The sequence below is a fragment of the Populus trichocarpa genome, chromosome 11 (assembly GCF_000002775.5).
Source record: "Populus trichocarpa isolate Nisqually-1 chromosome 11, P.trichocarpa_v4.1, whole genome shotgun sequence".
NCBI lineage: Eukaryota > Viridiplantae > Streptophyta > Magnoliopsida > Malpighiales > Salicaceae > Populus > Populus trichocarpa.
The window spans coordinates 5,300,540-5,321,793 of NC_037295.2; the positions used below are offsets into that span (position 1 = coordinate 5,300,540).

At 39.1% G+C, this 21,254-nt stretch overlaps 2 protein-coding genes across 2 annotated transcripts in view; both read right to left on the reverse strand.

Annotated features, from left to right (window-relative positions):
* Positions 1-14,540, reverse strand: part of LOC7455923 (glutamate receptor 2.5) — a 74,791-nt gene extending 60,251 nt beyond the window's left edge. Inside the window, exon 1 of the mRNA XM_024611671.2 lies at positions 14,231-14,540. Within this exon, the coding sequence (XP_024467439.2) occupies positions 14,231-14,461 (231 nt within the window). The 5' untranslated portion in view covers positions 14,462-14,540. The remainder of the gene's footprint in view (positions 1-14,230) is intronic.
* Positions 10,186-11,880, reverse strand: LOC18111195 (glutamate receptor 2.9). Its single transcript, XM_024611673.2, has 3 exons — positions 11,587-11,880; positions 11,078-11,478; positions 10,186-10,934 (listed from the first exon to the last, which is right to left on the reverse strand). The coding sequence occupies exons 1-3, from the start codon at positions 11,798-11,800 to the stop codon at positions 10,476-10,478; spliced, it is 1,074 nt and encodes a 357-aa protein (XP_024467441.2). The 5' UTR covers positions 11,801-11,880; the 3' UTR covers positions 10,186-10,475.
* Positions 14,541-21,254: the final 6,714 nt, after the last annotated feature.

A 21,254-nucleotide genomic window follows, 5' to 3' on the forward strand; every position in this document is an offset into this window, starting at 1 on the left:
TCCCTTCTCTGTTTGGTTCTCTTCTGCCGATGGAAGACCTGACGGCTACTGTCGTCCGTGGCTGTTGAAGCTGCGGTGGAGATGGGGATGGCTGTCCGGTCAGTGGGGAGAGAAGAAATGGCGTCTGCGGCTGGCTGCTGTGGTAAGATCCGTTCGTTGGCCCGGAGAGGGAGGCCGAAAGGGGAAGAAGATGCCACAGGGGGGAGCCTTCGGTGTTGACAAGGGGAGGCAAGGATGATCGGTTGCTGGTGCCGCCGCCGCTGAGGGCCGAATGGATGGAAATCGGAGAGCTTGAGGGAGAGGGGCTCTCGGGTGGCTGTGGCTGTGTGATGTAAGGCTGTGAGCGGCGGCTGGCTGAGAGAGGGAAGAACGGTGGTTGGCTGGAGCAGAGGGCGCGGCCGAGAGGGAGAGGGGCAGAGGAAGATGGTGAGCGGCGGGGAAAAAGGAGAAGGAAAAAATGGCCAGAGGGGAGCTGCTGGAAAAGGAAGGACCGGTCTGTGGGGAAGAGGGAGCCTTGCTCCTGATGGTGCTAGCTGGAGGTGGGTCGGCAGCTATCATCTGGTGCTCTTTTGGCCATGGAAGGGGAGTTGTGGCCGGCTGCGAAATTGGAGGCTTGTGCAGGCGGCTGAAGAGGAAAAATCTGCAAAACCAAAGGAGGGAGGGGGGCGGCGGCTCTCCTTGAAAAAAAGGATGGGTTTAGGTTTAGGTTTTTTTGTATTTTTTCTGATGTTGTCAAAATTGCCCCCCCTCTTTGTTTGAGTTGTGGACCAGTATTTATAGGTAAAATGTTGCATGGATCTCCAAATTGGTCCCTCAACTTTCTTTCTTTTTTTGTAAATTTGATTTTTCTTAATTTTTTTGTATTTTTTTGAAAACGAGCAATATCAACGTCGACTCAATGAAGAAAATCAGTGATTTTAAAAATAACGCGTTAAAAGTTGAACGCGTTCCAAATGTCTTTGAAAATTTAAATTCTTTTGAGACGATGCTAAAAATGCTAAAAAACGATGCAAATGTATTAAAAACGTATTTTTTGGATTTTCAATGTTTTTCGCTATTTTTGAATTTTTCTGAAAATTTATCAAAACATGGGTCAAAAATTGGGTAGCAACAGATGCCCCCTCTTTACAATGCTTACGAAGCAAAACTCCTCAATGTTTTGCATAGTAAGCTTTGTAAAGAAAATCTCTTTTTTTTTTTTTCCGTTTTGTCCTGAGATCCCATCGGGCGATCTCCTTGAACCAAAACCAAAATCTGCGTGGTTGGGTTAACCTGAGATCCCGTCCGGCGATCCCCTTTAACCAGAACCAATATCCTGTGTGTGGTTGGGCTAACCTGAGATCCCGTCCGGCGATCCCCTTTAACCAGAACCAATATGAGATCCCATCTGGCGACCTCATTAAACCCAAAACTAAAAAAATGTGTGTAACTCGGTCAACCTGAAATCCCATCTGGCGATTCCCTTTAACCAAAGCTACATGAGATCCCATCTGGCGACCTCATTCAATTTGAACTTAAAAAATGTGTGGTAGCTCGGTCAACCTGAAATCCCATCTGGCGATTCCCTTTAACCAAAGCTACATGAGATTCCATCTGGCAACCTCATTCAACTGGAACTAAAAAATGTGTGGTAGCTCGGTCAACCTGAAATCCCATCTGGCGATTCCCTTTAACCAAAGCTACATGAGATCCCATCTGGCGACCTCATTAAACCAAAACTAAAAGATGTTACGTAACTCGGTTAACCTGAAATCCCATCTGGCGATTCCCTTTAACCAAAGCTACATGAGATCCCATCTGGCGACCTCATTAAACCAAAACAAAGAATGTGGAACAAATGGTCTCATTGTAATGGGTGACGAACCCAAGAAAAATGATGGTCTCGTTGTATGGGTGACGAACCCAAGAAAAATGATGGTCTCATTGTATGGGTGACTAACCCAAGAAAAATGATGGTCTCATTGTATGGGTGACGAACCCAAGAAAAATGATGGTCTCATTGTATGGGTGACGAACCCAAGAAAAATGATGGTCTCATTGTATGGGTGACGAACCCAAGAAAAATGATGGTCTCATTGTATGGGTGACCTACCCAAGAAAAATAATGTGGAAAACGGTCTCATTATGATGGGTGACCTACCCAAACGGAAAGAATGTGAAGTGCGGTCTCATTATAATGGGTGACCTACCCAGGTGGAAGATAGAAAAAATGTGAAGTGGTCGCGTTATAATGGGTGACCTACCCAGGTGGAAGATAGAAAAAATGTGAAGTGGTCTCATTGTTATGGGTGACCTACCCAGGTGGAAGATAGAAAAAATGTGAAGTGGTCTCATTGTTATGGGTGACCTACCCAGGTGGAAGATAAAAAAAAATGTGAAGTGGTCTCATTGTTATGGGTGACCTACCCAGGTGGAGGATAGAAAAAATATGAAGCGGTCTCATTGTAATGGGTGACCTACCCAGAAAAATGATGGTCTCATTGTATGGGTGACTAACCCAAAGATAGAATGTGACTTACCTGGCAAAAAAGACTTGGCAGGAGCAGTCCTGACAGGACAAGGCTGAGAAACTTGGCACCTTCTGGTTGCAGGTTGACTTGAAGACTCCTTGATGACGGGGTTAATCTCCTCTTTTCTTTGAGATTCTCCTATTGGCAGGGTTCATCTCATTCTCTTCTCGTTCTAGGATCTAAACCGATTCTGTCATCATCAGCTCAATGATTCTTTCTTTGTCCACAATCTTGCTGGACTTCATTGAGGATCTTTCTGTAACAAATCACAAATATGTGCAATGCTTTGAGGTTAGATGACATGCATGTATCCTTACCTGATGTGAAATATAGGTCCCCCCCTTTGATGATCCATCGTCATAGGGTGCCTTTGTTTGCTAACCAAAGCTTTATTTGTTCTTTCGATGCATTGGCTCATGCATGTGCTAGCCATCCACTCAGCTGTAAGTGCAGTGCCCATCCTGGGCTGTCCACGACGATTACTGCTCTCGCTGTTTATCAAGCTTGACTCTGCCCCCAAGTGTGGTGTTGCTTGATTCATCGTGAAGGATTTTCTCTCCTGGATTCTTCTAAGAATTATCCTCTGATTGGTTGTGTGCATCATGCCAACACCCATCATGATTTTCCATCAGTCATAAACTTGCCTCAAGCTGAAACAATACTCTTTAAGTAATGTTATCACCAGTCTTCATGGAAATTATCCAATCGTCCAGACATGCATCTCATAGCTTGCAGTGAAAGACTCATCGTTGTATGCTCAATGTTCTTTCTCTATGGATTCCTCTTAGCTTGTCAAATCAGATCATGAAAGGAAATGCGTTGGCATCATCAATGATGTTCATCACCCATATTCATGCGGTGAAGTGCGCATTTGAGCTTCAGAATAGATGGTCCCACAGTCAATCTTGGTGGTGTGCATCTTTCTGACATTCATTCCAATGCAACGATGCGATAACATTTGTCATAGCCATGTTTCAAAGGGTAACCCCAAGATGAAGATACGAGGTTGTCCCTCAATTGCAGCGTTGTTTTCAATTGCTGCTAGAGTTCACTAGATCATGGAATGTTTTTTGAACAACATTGCCCCCGATAATGATCTGAATGCTTGTTCTGCTGATTAGCATTTCTTTAAACACCGTTGTCCTCAGTGCATTGATTCATCATTTGATCATCTTTCATTGCCCCCAGCTGATCTAAATACTGTTTGTTTTCCTACCCATGATCCACTGTATTGCCTCCAAGTGGTCAACTTTTCAAGGAGTGTCGAGAAATGTTGATGTCATTCTTGTCAAGGATTTTGCAAATTCGGTCGATGTTCTTGTTGTTTAACAATCTTTCTTCTTTTGGAATCAACTCTCATATTTCAAAGATCATGTCAAATCAAGTCTAATTGTTGAAATGAAATCAGAGAGATATCTATTTTGGAAAAGATCTTTTAAATATCATGCTTTTTGGTCAAAGACCCAACACACATCATTCAATGTAATCCTTTGATTGTCTTGTATTTTGAAAACAGAAATGACCCATTGTAAGACTAAAATGGTTTTTTTTTTTTTTTCCATGGTTCTTTGTATCCATTTTAGACTCTGATTTCGGGTATATCTTTTGATGGCCTATGATGAGGTGACCTTCTGTGAATTTCAAGAAATAAAAGACTCAAGTCAAACTTGAGGATTCATCAAGAAAGATTGTTTTTTTTTTTTACATCAATTTTATCAGCATGCATAATAACCAGTAGCTTAATTCATGAAGCCACAACTCTTATGGAAAAAAAAAACTCTTCAAGTTTTGAGATCGCCATTTATCGGTTCAGATTGCTTACTTGATCGAAAAGGGCTTTTAAAAGCACGTAATGCAGGCTATGGTTCATGGCTATGAAAGAAAGGAAATTCACAGGCTCAAAAGGTGTTTGAGGGTTTCAAAGACCTAGGATCAACATCAACTATTCATCAACTCTCTTTCTCTTGTGGTTATTGTAGAGAAAGTGACATATGACCTTGTTAATCTCAAAGATCAGAATTCTCTTAGCATAAGTCATAATGCAAATCCAACTTTTCTCTGATGAATAATGAATCTAAAAATTTTGAAGACACTAAAGGCTTTATCCTAGACACACCAAAAGACATGAAACTTGATTTTTTTTTTTTGGTGTTGACTTTTGGCATTTGTTGTGTCTTTCTTCCATTGAAACCTCTTTTGCCCCTCTTAGAATTGATAGGCATTCTCCTTCATTTCCACTTTTTTTTTACTTTTACATAGCCTTTCTCAAAGTTTTCTTGGATGCCCTTCATTCTATGGCTTTTTTGTTCTAGCCCTTTCTCAATCATTGGGCTTTTATTCTAAGCCTTTCTTTTATCATTGATTCTATCAGTGTCTTTATCCTTCCTAATAACATATCTCTCATTGCCCCCAGTGTGGGGTGTGATCCTAGTCAAGGTTTCTTTTTGAAAGAAAATATTTTACCAGGCTCAAAATGGGACTGCAAGGGATAATATTTCAAGAAGTGTGAAAGGATAACAAAGATGGCCTTTTCTCATTTCAAGCAAGGTCGGTTAGAATCAATAAATTTTGACCTCATCCAATGTAATGATTTGGACTTTTAAGAGTCATGATTCACGGGTCCATAACTACTGAATCCACTACATGTCATTATGCATACTGCTAAAACTTAGTTATATGATGTGTGGTTCAGTTTCAGGAGGTATAAGTTCAAAATTGTTTGGTCACCTCATGTCATTTTTAAGCATCGAGTCATTTTTGCAATCAAAATACTTTTAATGTTCATGATTAAACTTTGCATGTTGGAGTTTGATCAAAATATTTTGTAAAAATACCCTTTGAAAGAAGCATCTCTTGATTTCAAAACAACAGGAAGACAAAGGAAAGACATGTTTCGTTCAAGGATGAGATGTGACCCCAAAACAAAATGCAAGATGGCAAAATCCATAACAAAAATGATTGATAGTTTAACCCCTTCTTAGATCAGCCTCTTTGGCAATATCTCTATTTTGCCAAGCAATTCCAATCACTCGTCATTCTGAGGATGTTCTGGCGATAAAATGATCGATGACAAGCTCCTTCACAGATTTCTCTCGTCTTTTGCTCACCAACTTCCGGACTCGATTCTTGCAATTGTTCAATTGAAATGGCTGAGGACCCCACCATGACATCACATCTCTTGTCTGGATTATACCACCTAGAAAACGGTGGTTGCATGGGTTTTGTCGGAGTCAGGCATTAGGTCTGGAATCTGGCAGATGCTAGTAAATAAACCCACATGGCAAAGGAATGTCTATCTTTGGCAAAGACATTGGAGTAGTTGATGCTTGAGCGAGACTTGACTAGGCAAAATAACTGAGGTTTCTCAATTGAGAGTCATCTTCTGATTCAACTCTCTTCACAGTTCTGGAATCCGTGGCAAAACCTTCAATCCTTCACTTCTTCATAGCTCGCTCAATTCTTTCGATGATCTTCACAACATCATGTCATTCTTCCAATGTTGTTGTGGTTTGTTGAGGGTTGTTGGAAAACTTCCACCAGCGAGGTAATCTTGGCAGCGCCTACAAACTTGCAGCATTGTCGCTGTCAATGTGTGAAATGATGCATTGTTTTTATTAGAGGAGAAACTGCTGAATATGAAACTCCTTTGTCTCCTCTTCGATCCCTCACTGACAGTGCAGCAAACAAACACCTGTAGAGGGAGCTCTGCTCTGTTGAAGTTTCAATCTTCCTTCTATTTTTCAGCCGAGGTATGTCTCTTTTCCCTACTTTTGCATTTTCAAGCTAACACTAATGAGAGAAAATTATAGATGATCAGAAACTACTGCATCCCTTCTTGGATTCTCCACTTGCAGATCTACAAACAGATTTCTGCAGAGAGAGCTCTGCCACGGTGAAGTTCTATATTTGCTCCTGTTTTCTAGCTCAAGTCTGGCTTTTCTGCCTACTACAGTGCTTCGATGCTGAAACTGGTGGGGTAACTTTTCACATTGTCTGGAACTACTTCATCCCCTCTTGCATTCCCCACTTGCAGAGCCACAAACGGGGTTTTTATAGAGAGAGCTTTGCCACGTCAAAGTTCGATGACTGCTCATGTTTTCAGACTAGGTCTGACTCTTCGGCCTACTCCAGTGTTTTAGTGCTGAAACTAATGAGACAACGTTTTATAGCATATGAAAATACTGCATCCCCTCTTGCATGCCCCATTGGCAGATCCCCAAACAAATCTCTACAGAGAGAGCTCTGCAACGTAGAAGTTTAATGTCTGTTCATGTTTTTCAGACCAGATTTGGCTCTCCAACCTACCACAATGTCTTTGTGCTGAAACTGATGAGAGATTTTTATAGCATATGCAACTAATAAATCCCTTCTTGCATTCCCAACTTGCAAAGCCATAAACGGATTTTTGTAGAGAGAGCTCTGCAACGTAGAAGTTCAGGGTCGACTCATGGTTTTTTTTTTCAGGGTTTTTTTTTTCTTTTTTTTTTCTTTTTTCTTTTTTTTTTACATCTTGTGCCGCTGAATTGGAATTGAGTTAACAGTTGGGGTAACGTCAAAGAAGGCTAACACACCATGCACAGAAAGATAGCAGTTATTTGGTGCCATTGAAAGATGGGGAGGCGGTTAACGATTAACAGGGCAACTGACCAAGAACAAAAGTTGTCATTAGTTGATGACTGAAGGCATTGCTGCGATTATTCATTAATGAAAAGAAGAGGTGCAACTTCCATCGGACATGGACAAACAGTGTTCCCACAGAAAATCGTGCAAACATTCTCTTTCCATTTGATGCTCAACACTTGTTCAGGGAGATCTGAGTCTAGCTACTTCACCTTTGATGCTCTCAACTTCCCATTGATAATGAGCTTCTCTCTAACCCCTTTCTTTATTATCCATCTTTTCATTCCAATGTAGTAAACCTTGGATGGGGGAACCTATTTTCAACTTGGTACATGCATGATAAATGTATGAACATGTAAACTATATGAAGAACTCGCCCTTCGAGGGGTGACAATATGGTCGTAACTCTCGTATGATGAACAAAAATCTTGATTCTTGCCCAAACTCTATAATGAAAATTTTCTGAGTGACGGCCATTGGGTCACCCACAAGTCTTGAGTTCAAGATGCTTCAAGAAGGGTTTGCCCTGATGCAAATAAAAATAGCACATACAACCTAAGGACAGCTTATATTCACTATGTGAACATGGGTAGGTTCTCTACCTGGTCTCAAAATGGTCTCATATCTGCCCAGTGACGTTCTTCGTAAAGACAGTATGGGGGCGTTGCAAGGAATAGTTAAGGTACGTCTACCCACCATTACCAAGCAGGCACTCAGATATGAGTTCGGTTTTTCACGCATCTGAACCCTGACCAATAGTCATAGGGCAGATCGCTAATTCACCACCTAACTTAGAAGCTTGTGTGTGCTTTAAAAAATAAATACAGGTGATGCATGAAACAATTCTAAAAATACATGGATAAAACAAAAATAAAACAAGACAAAAATGCAAAAACTTAAACACATCAAATACACAAAGCTTAGTCCAATATTGTCAGAAACAGTACCTTCCCCAGTGGAGTCGCCATTCTGTCGCACGTCAGAAAATCCGCGCGGCATCGGCTGGCGATTTTATCTTTGCGTTGATTTAGGGTCTTGGGAGTCGCCACCTAGTAATTTATTGAGGGTTACTAGGAAACCCGGATGTACTGGTCTTGTCAGAGATTCGCGGGTAAGGGACTGGTTGTGGTTAGGGAAGGTATTAGCACCCCTAACGCACCCTACCTGAGGTAAGCTGCTTCGTGACTTTGATGTGTTAAGAAGTTTTAATAATTGTCTTTTCATCGGATATTAGAAATACAACTTACATGTAAGTTAATAAATCTTGACCGTGATCCAATCAAAATATTATATTCTTCTTTAATCTCTTCTTTAATCTTTACAATTTTATCTTAAATAAAAATAAAACATCCATAAAACAAATACAAACAACACATACACTTTCACTATATCTTTTCTTTTCTTTTCTTTTTTTCTTTTCCCTTTTTCTTTTCTTTTCTTTTTTCTTTTACATCCACATTACAAAATTATAAAAAATTAAACACTCAACAAAAATTACATTACATAATCCAAAATTTACAAAACAGTCCCTAAACTCCAGAAATTGCAAAGGAACCACTTCTGGAATCGCAGCAACAGTGCTGGAACAGTGGCGGCGCGTGTTCCAACGCGCCACCGTCACTGGCGGCGCGTGTTCCAACGCGCCGCCGCTGGAAACCTGAAAAAACAGGGGTGCCCGGAGCGTCTTCCTCCCTTCTTCCTTGCCGGCGGTGACCTGCACTAACAGCAAAATCCCAACAACCAGTTGATTTTAATTTTTCTTTCCTTTGTTTTTTCGGATCTGCTTTAGTTTTCCTTCTTAGATCAGTCCCGATTCTCTGCCTTCTCCCTTCTCTGTTTGGTTCTCTTCTGCCGATGGAAGACCTGACGGCTACTGTCGTCCGTGGCTGTTGAAGCTGCGGTGGAGATGGGGATGGCTGTCCGGTCAGTGGGGAGAGAAGAAATGGCGTCTGCGGCTGGCTGCTGTGGTAAGATCCGTTCGTTGGCCCGGAGAGGGAGGCCGAAAGGGGAAGAAGATGCCACAGGGGGGAGCCTTCGGTGTTGACAAGGGGAGGCAAGGATGATCGGTTGCTGGTGCCGCCGCCGCTGAGGGCCGAATGGATGGAAATCGGAGAGCTTGAGGGAGAGGGGCTCTCGGGTGGCTGTGGCTGTGTGATGTAAGGCTGTGAGCGGCGGCTGGCTGAGAGAGGGAAGAACGGTGGTTGGCTGGAGCAGAGGGCGCGGCCGAGAGGGAGAGGGGCAGAGGAAGATGGTGAGCGGCGGGGAAAAAGGAGAAGGAAAAAATGGCCAGAGGGGAGCTGCTGGAAAAGGAAGGACCGGTCTGTGGGGAAGAGGGAGCCTTGCTCCTGATGGTGCTAGCTGGAGGTGGGTCGGCAGCTATCATCTGGTGCTCTTTTGGCCATGGAAGGGGAGTTGTGGCCGGCTGCGAAATTGGAGGCTTGTGCAGGCGGCTGAAGAGGAAAAATCTGCAAAACCAAAGGAGGGAGGGGGGCGGCGGCTCTCCTTGAAAAAAAGGATGGGTTTAGGTTTAGGTTTTTTTGTATTTTTTCTGATGTTGTCAAAATTGCCCCCCCTCTTTGTTTGAGTTGTGGACCAGTATTTATAGGTAAAATGTTGCATGGATCTCCAAATTGGTCCCTCAACTTTCTTTCTTTTTTTGTAAATTTGATTTTTCTTAATTTTTTTGTATTTTTTTGAAAACGAGCAATATCAACGTCGACTCAATGAAGAAAATCAGTGATTTTAAAAATAACGCGTTAAAAGTTGAACGCGTTCCAAATGTCTTTGAAAATTTAAATTCTTTTGAGACGATGCTAAAAATGCTAAAAAACGATGCAAATGTATTAAAAACGTATTTTTTGGATTTTCAATGTTTTTCGCTATTTTTGAATTTTTCTGAAAATTTATCAAAACATGGGTCAAAAATTGGGTAGCAACAACATGTTTGCTAGTTTTTTCTATAAGATTTACTTCCCTTTACTTTAAGATTCAAGAGTTTTGCAATATATTTTTTGCTTTCAATCCGTGGATTTATTAAATTTACCAGCAAATGTACATAAATAATACCCATGAGTTTCCTGTGTTTATATATATAAAAAAGGAGATAAATCACCCTCCCAAATCATATCCTGAATCTATAGACTTTGCTTAGTGTATACATCTAATCCTATTGACAATTTTCGGTGCTTAGTCAACAACGACTTTAATCACTGCAAATGGAGTTCGGAGAACTAATTAATATTCACAGTAACCTTGATCTCTGGCCAAGTTCTTCATTTTCTTTTCATCTTTTTGATCCTTATGTCGTGGAATTTATGGCATTTCAATCTCAGCTTGCGAGGAACCCTAATTATTCTCCAAATTGTCAGAGTTACTCACATATTCCCACTTCGTAGAGCCCCATTCATCCTTATGTAGTGCTTGAGCAAAAGTTGAAACCCTCCTAAGAACTCTGGTTTTTTCTCCGTTATAAAAGCATTTTGTAATTCTATCTCCACTGCTTGAACCACTCTTACCACCTGGAGTGAGATGGCCTCCATCTGCTTCTTGATGAGGCCGTGAACTCCTTAACAAGCGAAAGAGAAATAGTAGAAAACAGATAGTAGATACCGCAGCAGATACAATGTAGATTCCCTTGAAGCTGCGGACGCTCAAGCTTTCGAAATTATTATTAGTTGCCGAAGTTGAACACTCAGGTGAGGGGGCAAACCACTTTTCTTCCAAACGTGTTATGTTCCCATCCTCCGATAGGCATAGAATCTCTCTAGAAAAATCAGCAGCAAAAGGAGAGCCTTTTTGGAACGCCTGAAGGTGCAGAAAATATCATAATATTTAGTAATAAACAAACGTTCAAAGAAATGGCTACACCGTGTTTCAAGTCCTTAAAAAGGTTCCTGACATCATAAGGTAAAGAAAATAGAATTGCATGAGTGCATATTAATACTTACAAAGCCGAACCCTCCAAATCTGTATGCTGCTTTTGTGCTGGTGCAACTTTTACAATGTTGATTGAGGAAAAGTCTCTCATATGGGAGTTCAAGAAAAGCAGCAGCTATGTTGTTCCTTTCAAAATCAGTACTTGTGTAATCATTTTCAGGGTTATAGATCTTGATTTTATCGTGATCTAATCCAAGAACATCCTTGACGTACTCCTGGATGAAAGATTCATTATTACAACCAACATTTAACTTGTCGTTCTTTAGTTTCTCAAACTCTGAAAAATTCGGTTTCATTCGTTGCACGGTGAGCATTGAAGTCAAACTGGCAGTGTAGCTTGAGGTTAAGATAAAGACAACACAAAGCCACGCTACCACCACAACTCGAGTGAAGTTGCTATAAAGTCTCTCCCCTGCAAAATGTAACAGTGAGCTTCAGATTAAGGTTACTGACAGAGAATGTGCCATCAAAGAGTCTTGGATATATATGCCACATGTAACTTGTGAAACTGAATACTTACTCTGAGCAAAGAATAGAGATGAAAATGTGAACCAAAGCGCGGTCCCGAACTGATACTTCCGAGGGCCTCTAAATTCTGGATTCGTTTGGTGCTCCAGGAACCAAATTATAAGCATTGTGTAGATGAATATAGCACCGCTCACCATCCACATCTCTAAGTTAAAAGGCTTCAAAAAAATCCATGCTGTATCTTCAGTCTCAAGTGGAACTATCATGGACAATCCTGACTCTGCATAAGGTTGAGTGAATTCTACGTATTCTGCTCTTTCAGCTAATATATATGGTTATATCTCCAATGGCAGCATCATAAGTCTTCCGATTAACAAGTGGCACAAAAGTCAAACAATGGCACTCAGCACAAAAATAATTTTGAAAAAACAGCTGATAGAACGAGACAGGAGCAAAATAATGGCAAAATCATACAACTCCTCAGATGGGCCTCGATGGACTAGTCAGAGTTTGTCTAGTTAAACTATGAGAAAAGTCTGAAGTGTCTCATAGAAATGTATGGTGGAGAAATTTCAATTTCTTCTCAGAAACAATGCTATATGAATTTATTCTTGGCTTTGAGTTGCAGCCAATTTTGACTGTGTCATCTCTTCTATTCGGATAAGAATTTATAGTCGGCAAATTACAGTTGATAGATGATATTTATATTCTATCTATAATATATAATAATAAATCAGAAACAATTCCAATTAAAATATTAGAATAACATAAGGATTTCTGATCAGAATGGGCTCGTATTACTTAAATGTGTGTGATAGATACACGTGGTATGAACAACTTTTTTTTATATCATCACCATAATTAAATCTTATGAATAAAGTTTTTTTATTATCTTTAATAGCGTCTACTGGCAATAGCGTGGCATTGACTAGTTATTCTACAAGGCTATATTGATATGCATGCGTTCATACTGAAAATTAGAGAACATCACATGCGAACAATTGGGGTTTCTTGCACGAAGAAGATTGTGTATTTGATATTATTAAATAATTAATTCAACTTAAAAATTTAAACTTTTTAGATAATATATCATAATATAATTTATATTATTTTTTAATAGAATAAAAAAGCACAGTTAAAGAGTCGTTACCTTGTTGAAGACACCTTCAATCATATCACCATACTGCCCATCAAACTCGACGAATACGTGTGGTATAGAGTAATTCAATCGTCTCAACACTTTGTCAAAGAGGTCACCGCAAAAACCTACAGGCCGCTCCTCGCCAGGTCGAAATGTCACAAACTTATCGAACGAGGTTCTTTTAGGGACTATTATTCGCAATGGCTTTGCTTCAGAAGGCATTGCCCATCCTTTTGGGTCTTGGCCGTTGAGATCCCCAGGCCAAATCACTGGACCGGACAACCCTCCTGTGGTTTTACCACCATCACTGTTTCTGCACCTTCCTTTGCCTTGTTCCACGTAGAGGGTATCCGAGAAACCGCAATTTGGCTACCAAAAATCCAGTTCTTCACATTTCTTCCCAACCACATTAACAATCCTTAATGTAGGAGCATCTGACAGCATCCCATCCTTGAAACGTATTCTACAACTCAAACCAGTGAAATCGCTTTCTAATACGCTGTTTAGAAACGTTTTTGGACTAGTAATGTTGCTACCTAGTTTTTCTATGGCCTGTGTGATAATACCAATGCTGTCATATGCTCTTAATGCTTGAATTCCTGGTTGAAAATCATCTTCATTTAGATACTCTGACCGAAAAAATTTCTGGAACAGTGCTTCGAATCTTTTGTAATAACTGTTGGAAGAATAATAGGTTTTGATTCCTAGAGTGCCTTCCATAGAAGAAAAATTAGGATTGTCCACACAATCTAAGAAACTAGTAATACTGTTTCCAACTATCCAGACTGTGTCATTGCCTACAAGCCCCGCTTTCTTAGCTTCTCCGAAAAAACAAGTGAGCATAGGCAAAGATGACTGAAGAACAATAAAAACACGAGCTTTTGTTTGATGTTGTAGCTTCATAAGCTCATCTTGAACAACATCTTTTGGATCTGTTAAAAATGAAAACGGTGGAAGAACCAAGCGGTATTCAATCTCCGAACCAACCTCTTGTAGAGCCTCGGTTAAAAGAGCTAAATTGCCAAATTCACTTCCTAACACGTCATCTTCATAAATCACTACTACCCTTTTCCAATTATAAGAATGGACAAGAGCTGCAATGCATCTCATCTGTTCTGACCCATTCTAATTAGAAAAGGCCAACGAAGTGAAGTTAATATCGGGGTTCTGGCTGGGGCTGCAAACGAAAGGATTGGAACTTGAGACTGGTTTCCAATATTAGCAACCAGGACTGCTTCCTCCCATTTGTCCATGCCAATAATCACTTCCACTTTCTTCTCTTTTATCAGCTCTTTAGCTGCAAGAAAAATTGACCAGTCACTACTGCTTCAAATCTTGTTAATGTTAAGCTAGAAACTCAAAATCATTTAGAGATGGCTAGATTATTACCTGCATAAGCTGCTTGAAGAGGGTCTCCTTTAGGATGCTTGAAGTGAAGAGAGAGCTTGTGGTTGCTTGAGATGTTGTTGAAGTTTTGGACTGCAATTTCCATTGCTGTTTTCTCTTCTTTGCCTGTACGGGAATTACCATCGATGATAGCACCAATATTAGTAACCTTGTTCGTGCCGGCCGCAGCTTCAACTCCATCGGAGAGGATGAGAAGGAAGGTGATGAGCACAGATAAAAGAAAGCATGGTTTTAGAGCTTTATTAACAGGAATAAGAGGGCAAGTCCTTAGTTGGGAATTTACTTTGGTGAACAAATTAGCCCTTTTCATTCTGTTATACGAAGTTTTGATTTTGAAAGTCGTAGAATCCTTATACTGAATGGATATATACACACACATATTCAGCAAAGATTTATCTGTAGAAGGGGAAGACCAGATAGAATCTGAAATTGCTAAGAAAACTGGTATAGTTGAAGATTCTATCTGACCTGGACCACATCAAACTATTTGTCCTTGGAACCCATGCAAGCTACCAAGAATGGTGTCGTACGTAATGTCTAGTATTGAAACTTTGACTTTAATATGCACCCTAAGTATTTCTAGATTCTACACCTTGACTTGCATAAAAGTAAACTACATGAGCTAATTAATAATTGCCTACAAGAGTCAAATTTCTTGTTTTCATCACACCTCTCTCACATTTGGGGGATCGTTTCGGTTTAGTGATGCAATAGCATGTTTTAACGAAGTGCGTGATATTAAATAATTGTAGTTTATTCAATCTTTATTTTTTAGGATTGCTTAACAAATCTAAGAAGAGCTAAAACTAATAATTTAATATCAGAATGAATCCATTTTTTACCGACAATGGCATGGCGTAATCAATTATAGGCTAAGACAAAGAAATTACTTCCTTAATATCAGTAGATAACTTTCCAAACAAATAACAGTTGAATTTTATCATGTTTTCCATGTAGCTTTACCTTATTTATTATCATTTTTTCTCTAGTTGTGCGGTAATTGAGTTTTTGCCATATACCCTTAATCTACATGTTTTCTTCCTTCTTCCAATATATTTCTCCTCGTTAAACTTCTTTTTCACGGCGAGCTGTTATCATTGATAAACAAAATTTAATGCTCGCGAGCTTTTTTTGCTTCTGTTGGTTTCTATTGAGCTTTTTTTGCTTCTATACTGTCTGTAATTGTTTCTTTTATAATTCAACAATTTTTTCCCGTGTCACGGGCTTTGGTTATCTGATTTTCCATTGAAATTAGTTAAGAGAATTGAAGGATTGATGTTTTGTTTGGATGTTGATTAATTCCCTTTTCTGTTTCTCTGGCCCAGTTAGGTTTGCGTTGTTGCTCCAAAATTGTTCAACATGCATGAAAAGATCCTAATACATTACTTTAATTCTAACAATATCTAACAGTAAAATCTTCCTCAATATTCTTTATTCCCTTGTATTTGCTAATTAAAATTACTAAGTATTTCTTTTGTTATAAGGATCACTACAACATTATCCAGTTTTACCGACGGATTAATTCCGTCGGTGACAGCAATGAAATCCGTCGGTGAAAACAATACCGACGGATTCACCGACGGAATTTCTCCGTCGGTAAACCAGTCGTCGGTAAATCCCATTTCCGTCGCTAATTCTGTCGCAAATAAAAAAAACCATCCACCGACGGAAACACCGACGGTAATACAGACGGATACGCGCGCCAAAAAAAAATTCCTCGCGGGAACATTACCGACGGCCAATCCGTCGGTACTTTTAAGGGTAATTACCGACGGCATCACCGACGGGTTGTCCGTCGGTAATTATGGCATGGCTTGTAATTTTGTTGCAACTCTCTGTGTAATACCGACGGATATTATCCGTCGGTAAGGCCGTCGAAAGTTAATCACCGACGGATAATATCCGTCGGTGATGCCGTCAGTAAAGATGGCATGGATGGTAATTGTTCGGCAACTCTCTGTTAAATACCGACGGATATTATCCGTCGGTATATCCGTCGGTAGGTATTTGAAATATATAAAAAAAATAATTTATTAATTGTAAAAAACATTAATAAACAAATAAAAATGCATTAAACATTAAAAATGTAAAAGTAATAATATTCATTACAAATTTAATGTGTTTAAAAAACAAAATTAAACTAGAATAGCGGCGGAGCTGGAGGAGGAGGCGGAGGAGGAGGAGGAGGCTGGTTGTTCCCGGGACCAAACGGCCAAAAAGAAGCTGCACAAGTATCGTCACCCATCTTTGATCTCATCTCCATGACTATTTGACGGAGCTCATCATAATTCGTCGAGAGTTGTTGATATTGTTGTTTCAACGCAATGAACTCCTCAGACTGGGTGTTCGATACTGATGGAGAGCTTCCAACAGTTGAGACACTACGAGTCGAACGCAAGTTGTCAGCCGTAGTGTTGGAGAGCCCGTAGACCCTGTTTTTATCGGGTCCACCAGACGATCCCGCCTCCATCCACAAATCTGGATCAAAATCTGGATGGGTCGACGGATTGTCCCCATATCTCTCCCTCAACCGGCTATTATAGGTCTCCTGAAAATTTCATCGGTAAAAAAATCATCAAATGCAATTCAAGATGCAATTCAAGAAAATAATAACTTACAAAATAAAATGAATGAACGAACATACCACGAAGTGCTGAGCACGGTTGTCCACGAACTGCTGCACCCCTTTTTGGCGGTCTTGACTCCGCACATGCGTCTCTAGAAACAGCTCCATTGGACTCGGTTCACGTCCAAGAGACGCAGCCTGTAAGGAAAAAATAGGTTGAAAGTTAAATATATTATAAGGAACGACAAATTAATTATCGATATATTTCAATAAAATTAATCTTACCATCCGCTTTGCATGTGCGCTGAATGGGACGGATCCACCAGTGTGCGTGGTCACCGAACCATAAATTTGCCGGTTCCGGTTGTCGGCGCCAGACTATGAGCGCCGTGAGAACCGCTCTGAGGTCACGTGCTCAATATATGCCGTCCATATTTCCCCCGAGATGAATGGCGGTTTGAATTCCTGCCAAACCGCCACCTCATTCCATCCTTCAAGACCGTTATCCCTCGCATGTCTTTTTGATTTTTTTTGGGTGTCATACCAAAAATCACGCAACCTACTTCCATAGTAACAAATTAGAATTTAAAACATTAAATTATAAAACAAAAATAAATATTATTTTTGATGTTACCTAGTTGCCGCGTGATTCTCCCATACCCTCCTCACAACATTGTTGTCCGCCCTATCCCACTCAAATTTGTTCTGTGTATATAAATAATTCATATAAAATAAAAATAGTACAAGATATAAAATTATAAAAATCATTTATTAAAAATAAGCTGGAAATTAAAAATTAACACCGACCTGAAATCGCTTAAACCATGCATCGATATTAGGTTTCCACTCAGGATGTTTGGAAACCTGGCTCCATTGAAACAATGGAATCTCCATCGACGATTTAAACGCCAATATTATAGTCCTTGCAGCCTCAATGTTTGTAAACCTGAAATTAAATAAAAGTAGTAATTAATATTAATTAGTTGTTCATAAATTATGTTATAAGTATATAAAACAAAATCTAAAACCTAAACAAACTTACATTGAGAGGTCATCCTTCCATTGTGCCTGGTACTTGCGGGTGAATTGACCCCGCTGTGAAGGCACACCGCTTCTGCGCTGTGAAACCGCGCTAGAAGAGGCAGCATCACAAGTTGGCGTAGATTCCTCACCGTGATCAGCACCTAAGTATACGTCCTCCTCGCTGCTAGAAGAACTAGCTGCAACCGTCTTCTGACGACGTGCTGTAGATTTCATTCTACGCATCTACACACATGTATACGAATAATTAACTTCGATTATTTAAAAAAAAAAATCGACAGAGTCTCCCCTGTACTGGGGGGTCCCAAGTTGTCGACAAAATCATATTACACTTCCAATTTTATTTCACATCCCGATCCAATCATCCTGGATCTCAACCCAACTCATCATCATCAACACAACATTTTATTCAATAACATCATATAGAATTACAACTATGAACATTCATTTAATTATTTTATCCTAAATTAAGATAAACTAATAATTAAATGCAATTCTATATATATAAATTAACATTTTTAAAATAAATCAACAATAACAATTATATTTATAAACTAACATTTTTAACATAAATTCAACAATAACAATTATAGCAATACAAACAATAATATCCTAAATTAAGATAAACTAATAATTAAATGCAATTCTATATATATAAATTAACATTTTTAAAATAAATCAACAATAACAATTATATTTATAAACTAACATTTTTAAAATAAATCAACAATAACAATTATATTTATAAACTAACATTTTTAACATAAATTCAACAATAACAATTATAGCAATACAAACAATAATATCCTAAATTAAGATAAACTAATAATTAAATGCAATTCTATATATATAAATTAACATTTTTAAAATAAATCAACAATAACAATTATATTTATAAACTAACATTTTTAACATAAATTCAACAATAACAATTATAACAATACAAACAATAATATCAAAACTAAAAAACTAAAATTAATAAATAAAATTAAAAAACTAAAAAACACTACACAACACACAAAATTAAAAAACATTATATCAATTCAAAATAAATTTTGGAATAAAAAATGCTTACCTTAATAATGTGTTGAATTTAAGATTTTATCTACAAACAATATACAAAACAAAGAACACCAAAAAAAATAATCATAATTAAAATAAAAAAAATACAAAGATAAAGAAAAAAAAATACATACCTTTTGAAACTAAATGAGAGAAGAAGATCACACTTGAGAAGAGGAGAAGAGAAAGGGAGAAGAGGAAGGGAGAAGAGGAGAAGAGAAGTGAAAGGAGAAGAGGGGGAGAAGAGGAGAAGAGAAAGGGAGAAGAGGGAGGAGAGGGAGGGGGAGACGAGGGGGGGAGAGGAGGGGGGGGAGGGAGGAGACGGTGCGGGGGGGGTGGGGGGGCGGTATATATAGGGAAATTCCGACAGAATTACCGACGGCCCTTAATTGCTGTCGGTGCAATTAATTTCCGTCGGTAATTCTGTCGGAAATTAATTGAAATGCGCACCAAAAAAGTTCGAAAATCCCGCCAAACTTTTCGATCCGTCGGCAATGTCGTCGGTGATGGTGCAGACGGGACACGTGTCAGACATGCGCGGGCCGTCGGTGATGCCGTTGGTATGTGACGTCGGTAATGCCGTCGGTAATCGTGCAGACGGACACGTGTCAGACATGCGTGCGTACAATTCCGTCGGTGATGCCGTCGGTATTGGCGTCGAGAACTCCGTCGGAAATCCGTCGGTGAATGTGGCAAAATCCCGTAATTTTTTTTCAACTCTCTGTGAAATACCGACGGGTTATAGTCCGTCGGTATATCCGTCGGTGAATGTGGCAAAATCCCGTAATTTTTTTGCAACTCTCTGTGAAATACCGACGGGTTATAGTCCGTCGGTATATACGTCGGTGAAAAGGTAAATTTTTCTTATTTTTTATATGTAACCCTCTCAAAAAATCTTGAATTGCAAACTAAAAAACACACACAACACAATAACAACGGCTGACCCTTAAAGAAGAATAAATATTTCATGTTTCAAATTATTACATTATAAAAATAAGGCTTTATAACATGTTTAGTTAGTCGGAATTTTCATCTTCGTCCTCCATTGAATTGTTATCATCAGCTTCATCGCACTCTTCAATTTCGTTATCATCTTCTTCAACAACATTCTTTTTTCCACTAGTGGAGCTCAGAACAACATTCAACTCCTTTGCGTCAACATCAACAAGACTATCGTTGAAAACGCGAAAATTCGAATTTTCTTCTAAGTCAATCGACGGAGCAACTCGGTATGGTTCAACCAACTCACTAGCTTGGAAGACTTCATCTATCACACTTGTGTCTTCGTTCTCATCCTGAACAACCTCGACACGACCCTTGGGTTTTGTTTTTAAAACGGATAACCAATCAACTCTTGATCGGTCCTTTCTAAAGGAAGGGGTGTATGTGTAATAAACTTGTTGGCATTGCTTTGCGAAAATAAAGACGTCGTTTACGTTGCGGTGTCTAGCTTTTGAATTGATTTCAACGAGACCATAGTGAGGATCTACTCTGATTCCTCTGTCAGTTGTGTCATACCAATAACATTTGAATAAAAACACTCTATTTTGCTCGCTATGATATTGCAGTTCGATGACCTCTTCCAATCTACCGTAGTAGTCAACTTCAAACTCACTAGAAGTCGGTCCCTTAATACAAACACCGCTGTTGTATGTCTTTCTTCCATGCCCGTATTCTTCAGTATGAAAGACATATCCATTGACAAAATATCCATTATAGCACTTGACTTTTCTTTTAGGGCCCAGACATAGTAAAGACAGTGAAATAGCAGCACTACCTCCCATTTGATAAACCTAGCTTGTAAATTAAATACAACAATAATCAATAAACGGATATTATGTAACATTGACTACAATTAATTACATTGCAAGAGATAATGAGTTTGTGCTAGGACTTACATGTGTTCTAAACCATGTGGCAAATTGTTCATCTTGTAATTGAAAGATCTGGAATTCAGTCAGCTGTGAGTTATTGGACAGTAAGTATCGTCGATGTTGCCTGCAAGGTTGTTCCAAAGTATATGAGTGTATGGTATCACAAAACATAAATAGTACACTCTTGACAAAGTTTAAGTCGAACATCTACTTACTTAATAAAAGGTCTCAGCTCATCACAGTTAAATAGGACATAATTGTGTGCTTGTCTGAACTCTATTTCAGACAAATATCTTCCCCTCACGGCATTTTTAGGTGTGGGTCGTCCAGGATTGGAGAATATTGACAAGTTCCCACTTGAATGCACTTCACCACCATCATCATGCCGTGGAACACGGTTTATCCTCGTTCTCAAATGAGGTTCGAAATAGTATGAGATAAATGTTGAGATCTCCTCAACAATATACGCCTCACATATTGACGCCTCAACATGCGCCTTGTTCTTAACCTTTTTTTTAAGATTGAACAAGTACCTGCATATATATATATATATATATATATATATATATATATAAAAATTATCAATTAAAAACATTAAAATAAAAACATTTAATTATAAATGTCATAGC

Excerpts from the sequence above, each read along its gene's own strand:
- LOC18111195 (XM_024611673.2), bottom strand. The coding sequence starts at position 11,800 with ATGATAGTTCCACTTGAGACTGAAGATACAGCATGGATTTTTTTGAAG. Across the intron at positions 11,479-11,586 it reads ATCTCTATTCTTTGCTCAGA|GGGAGAGACTTTATAGCAAC; the intron begins GTAAGTATTCAG and ends TACATTTTGCAG. Across the intron at positions 10,935-11,077 it reads GATTTGGAGGGTTCGGCTTT|GCGTTCCAAAAAGGCTCTCC; the intron begins GTAAGTATTAAT and ends CTGCACCTTCAG.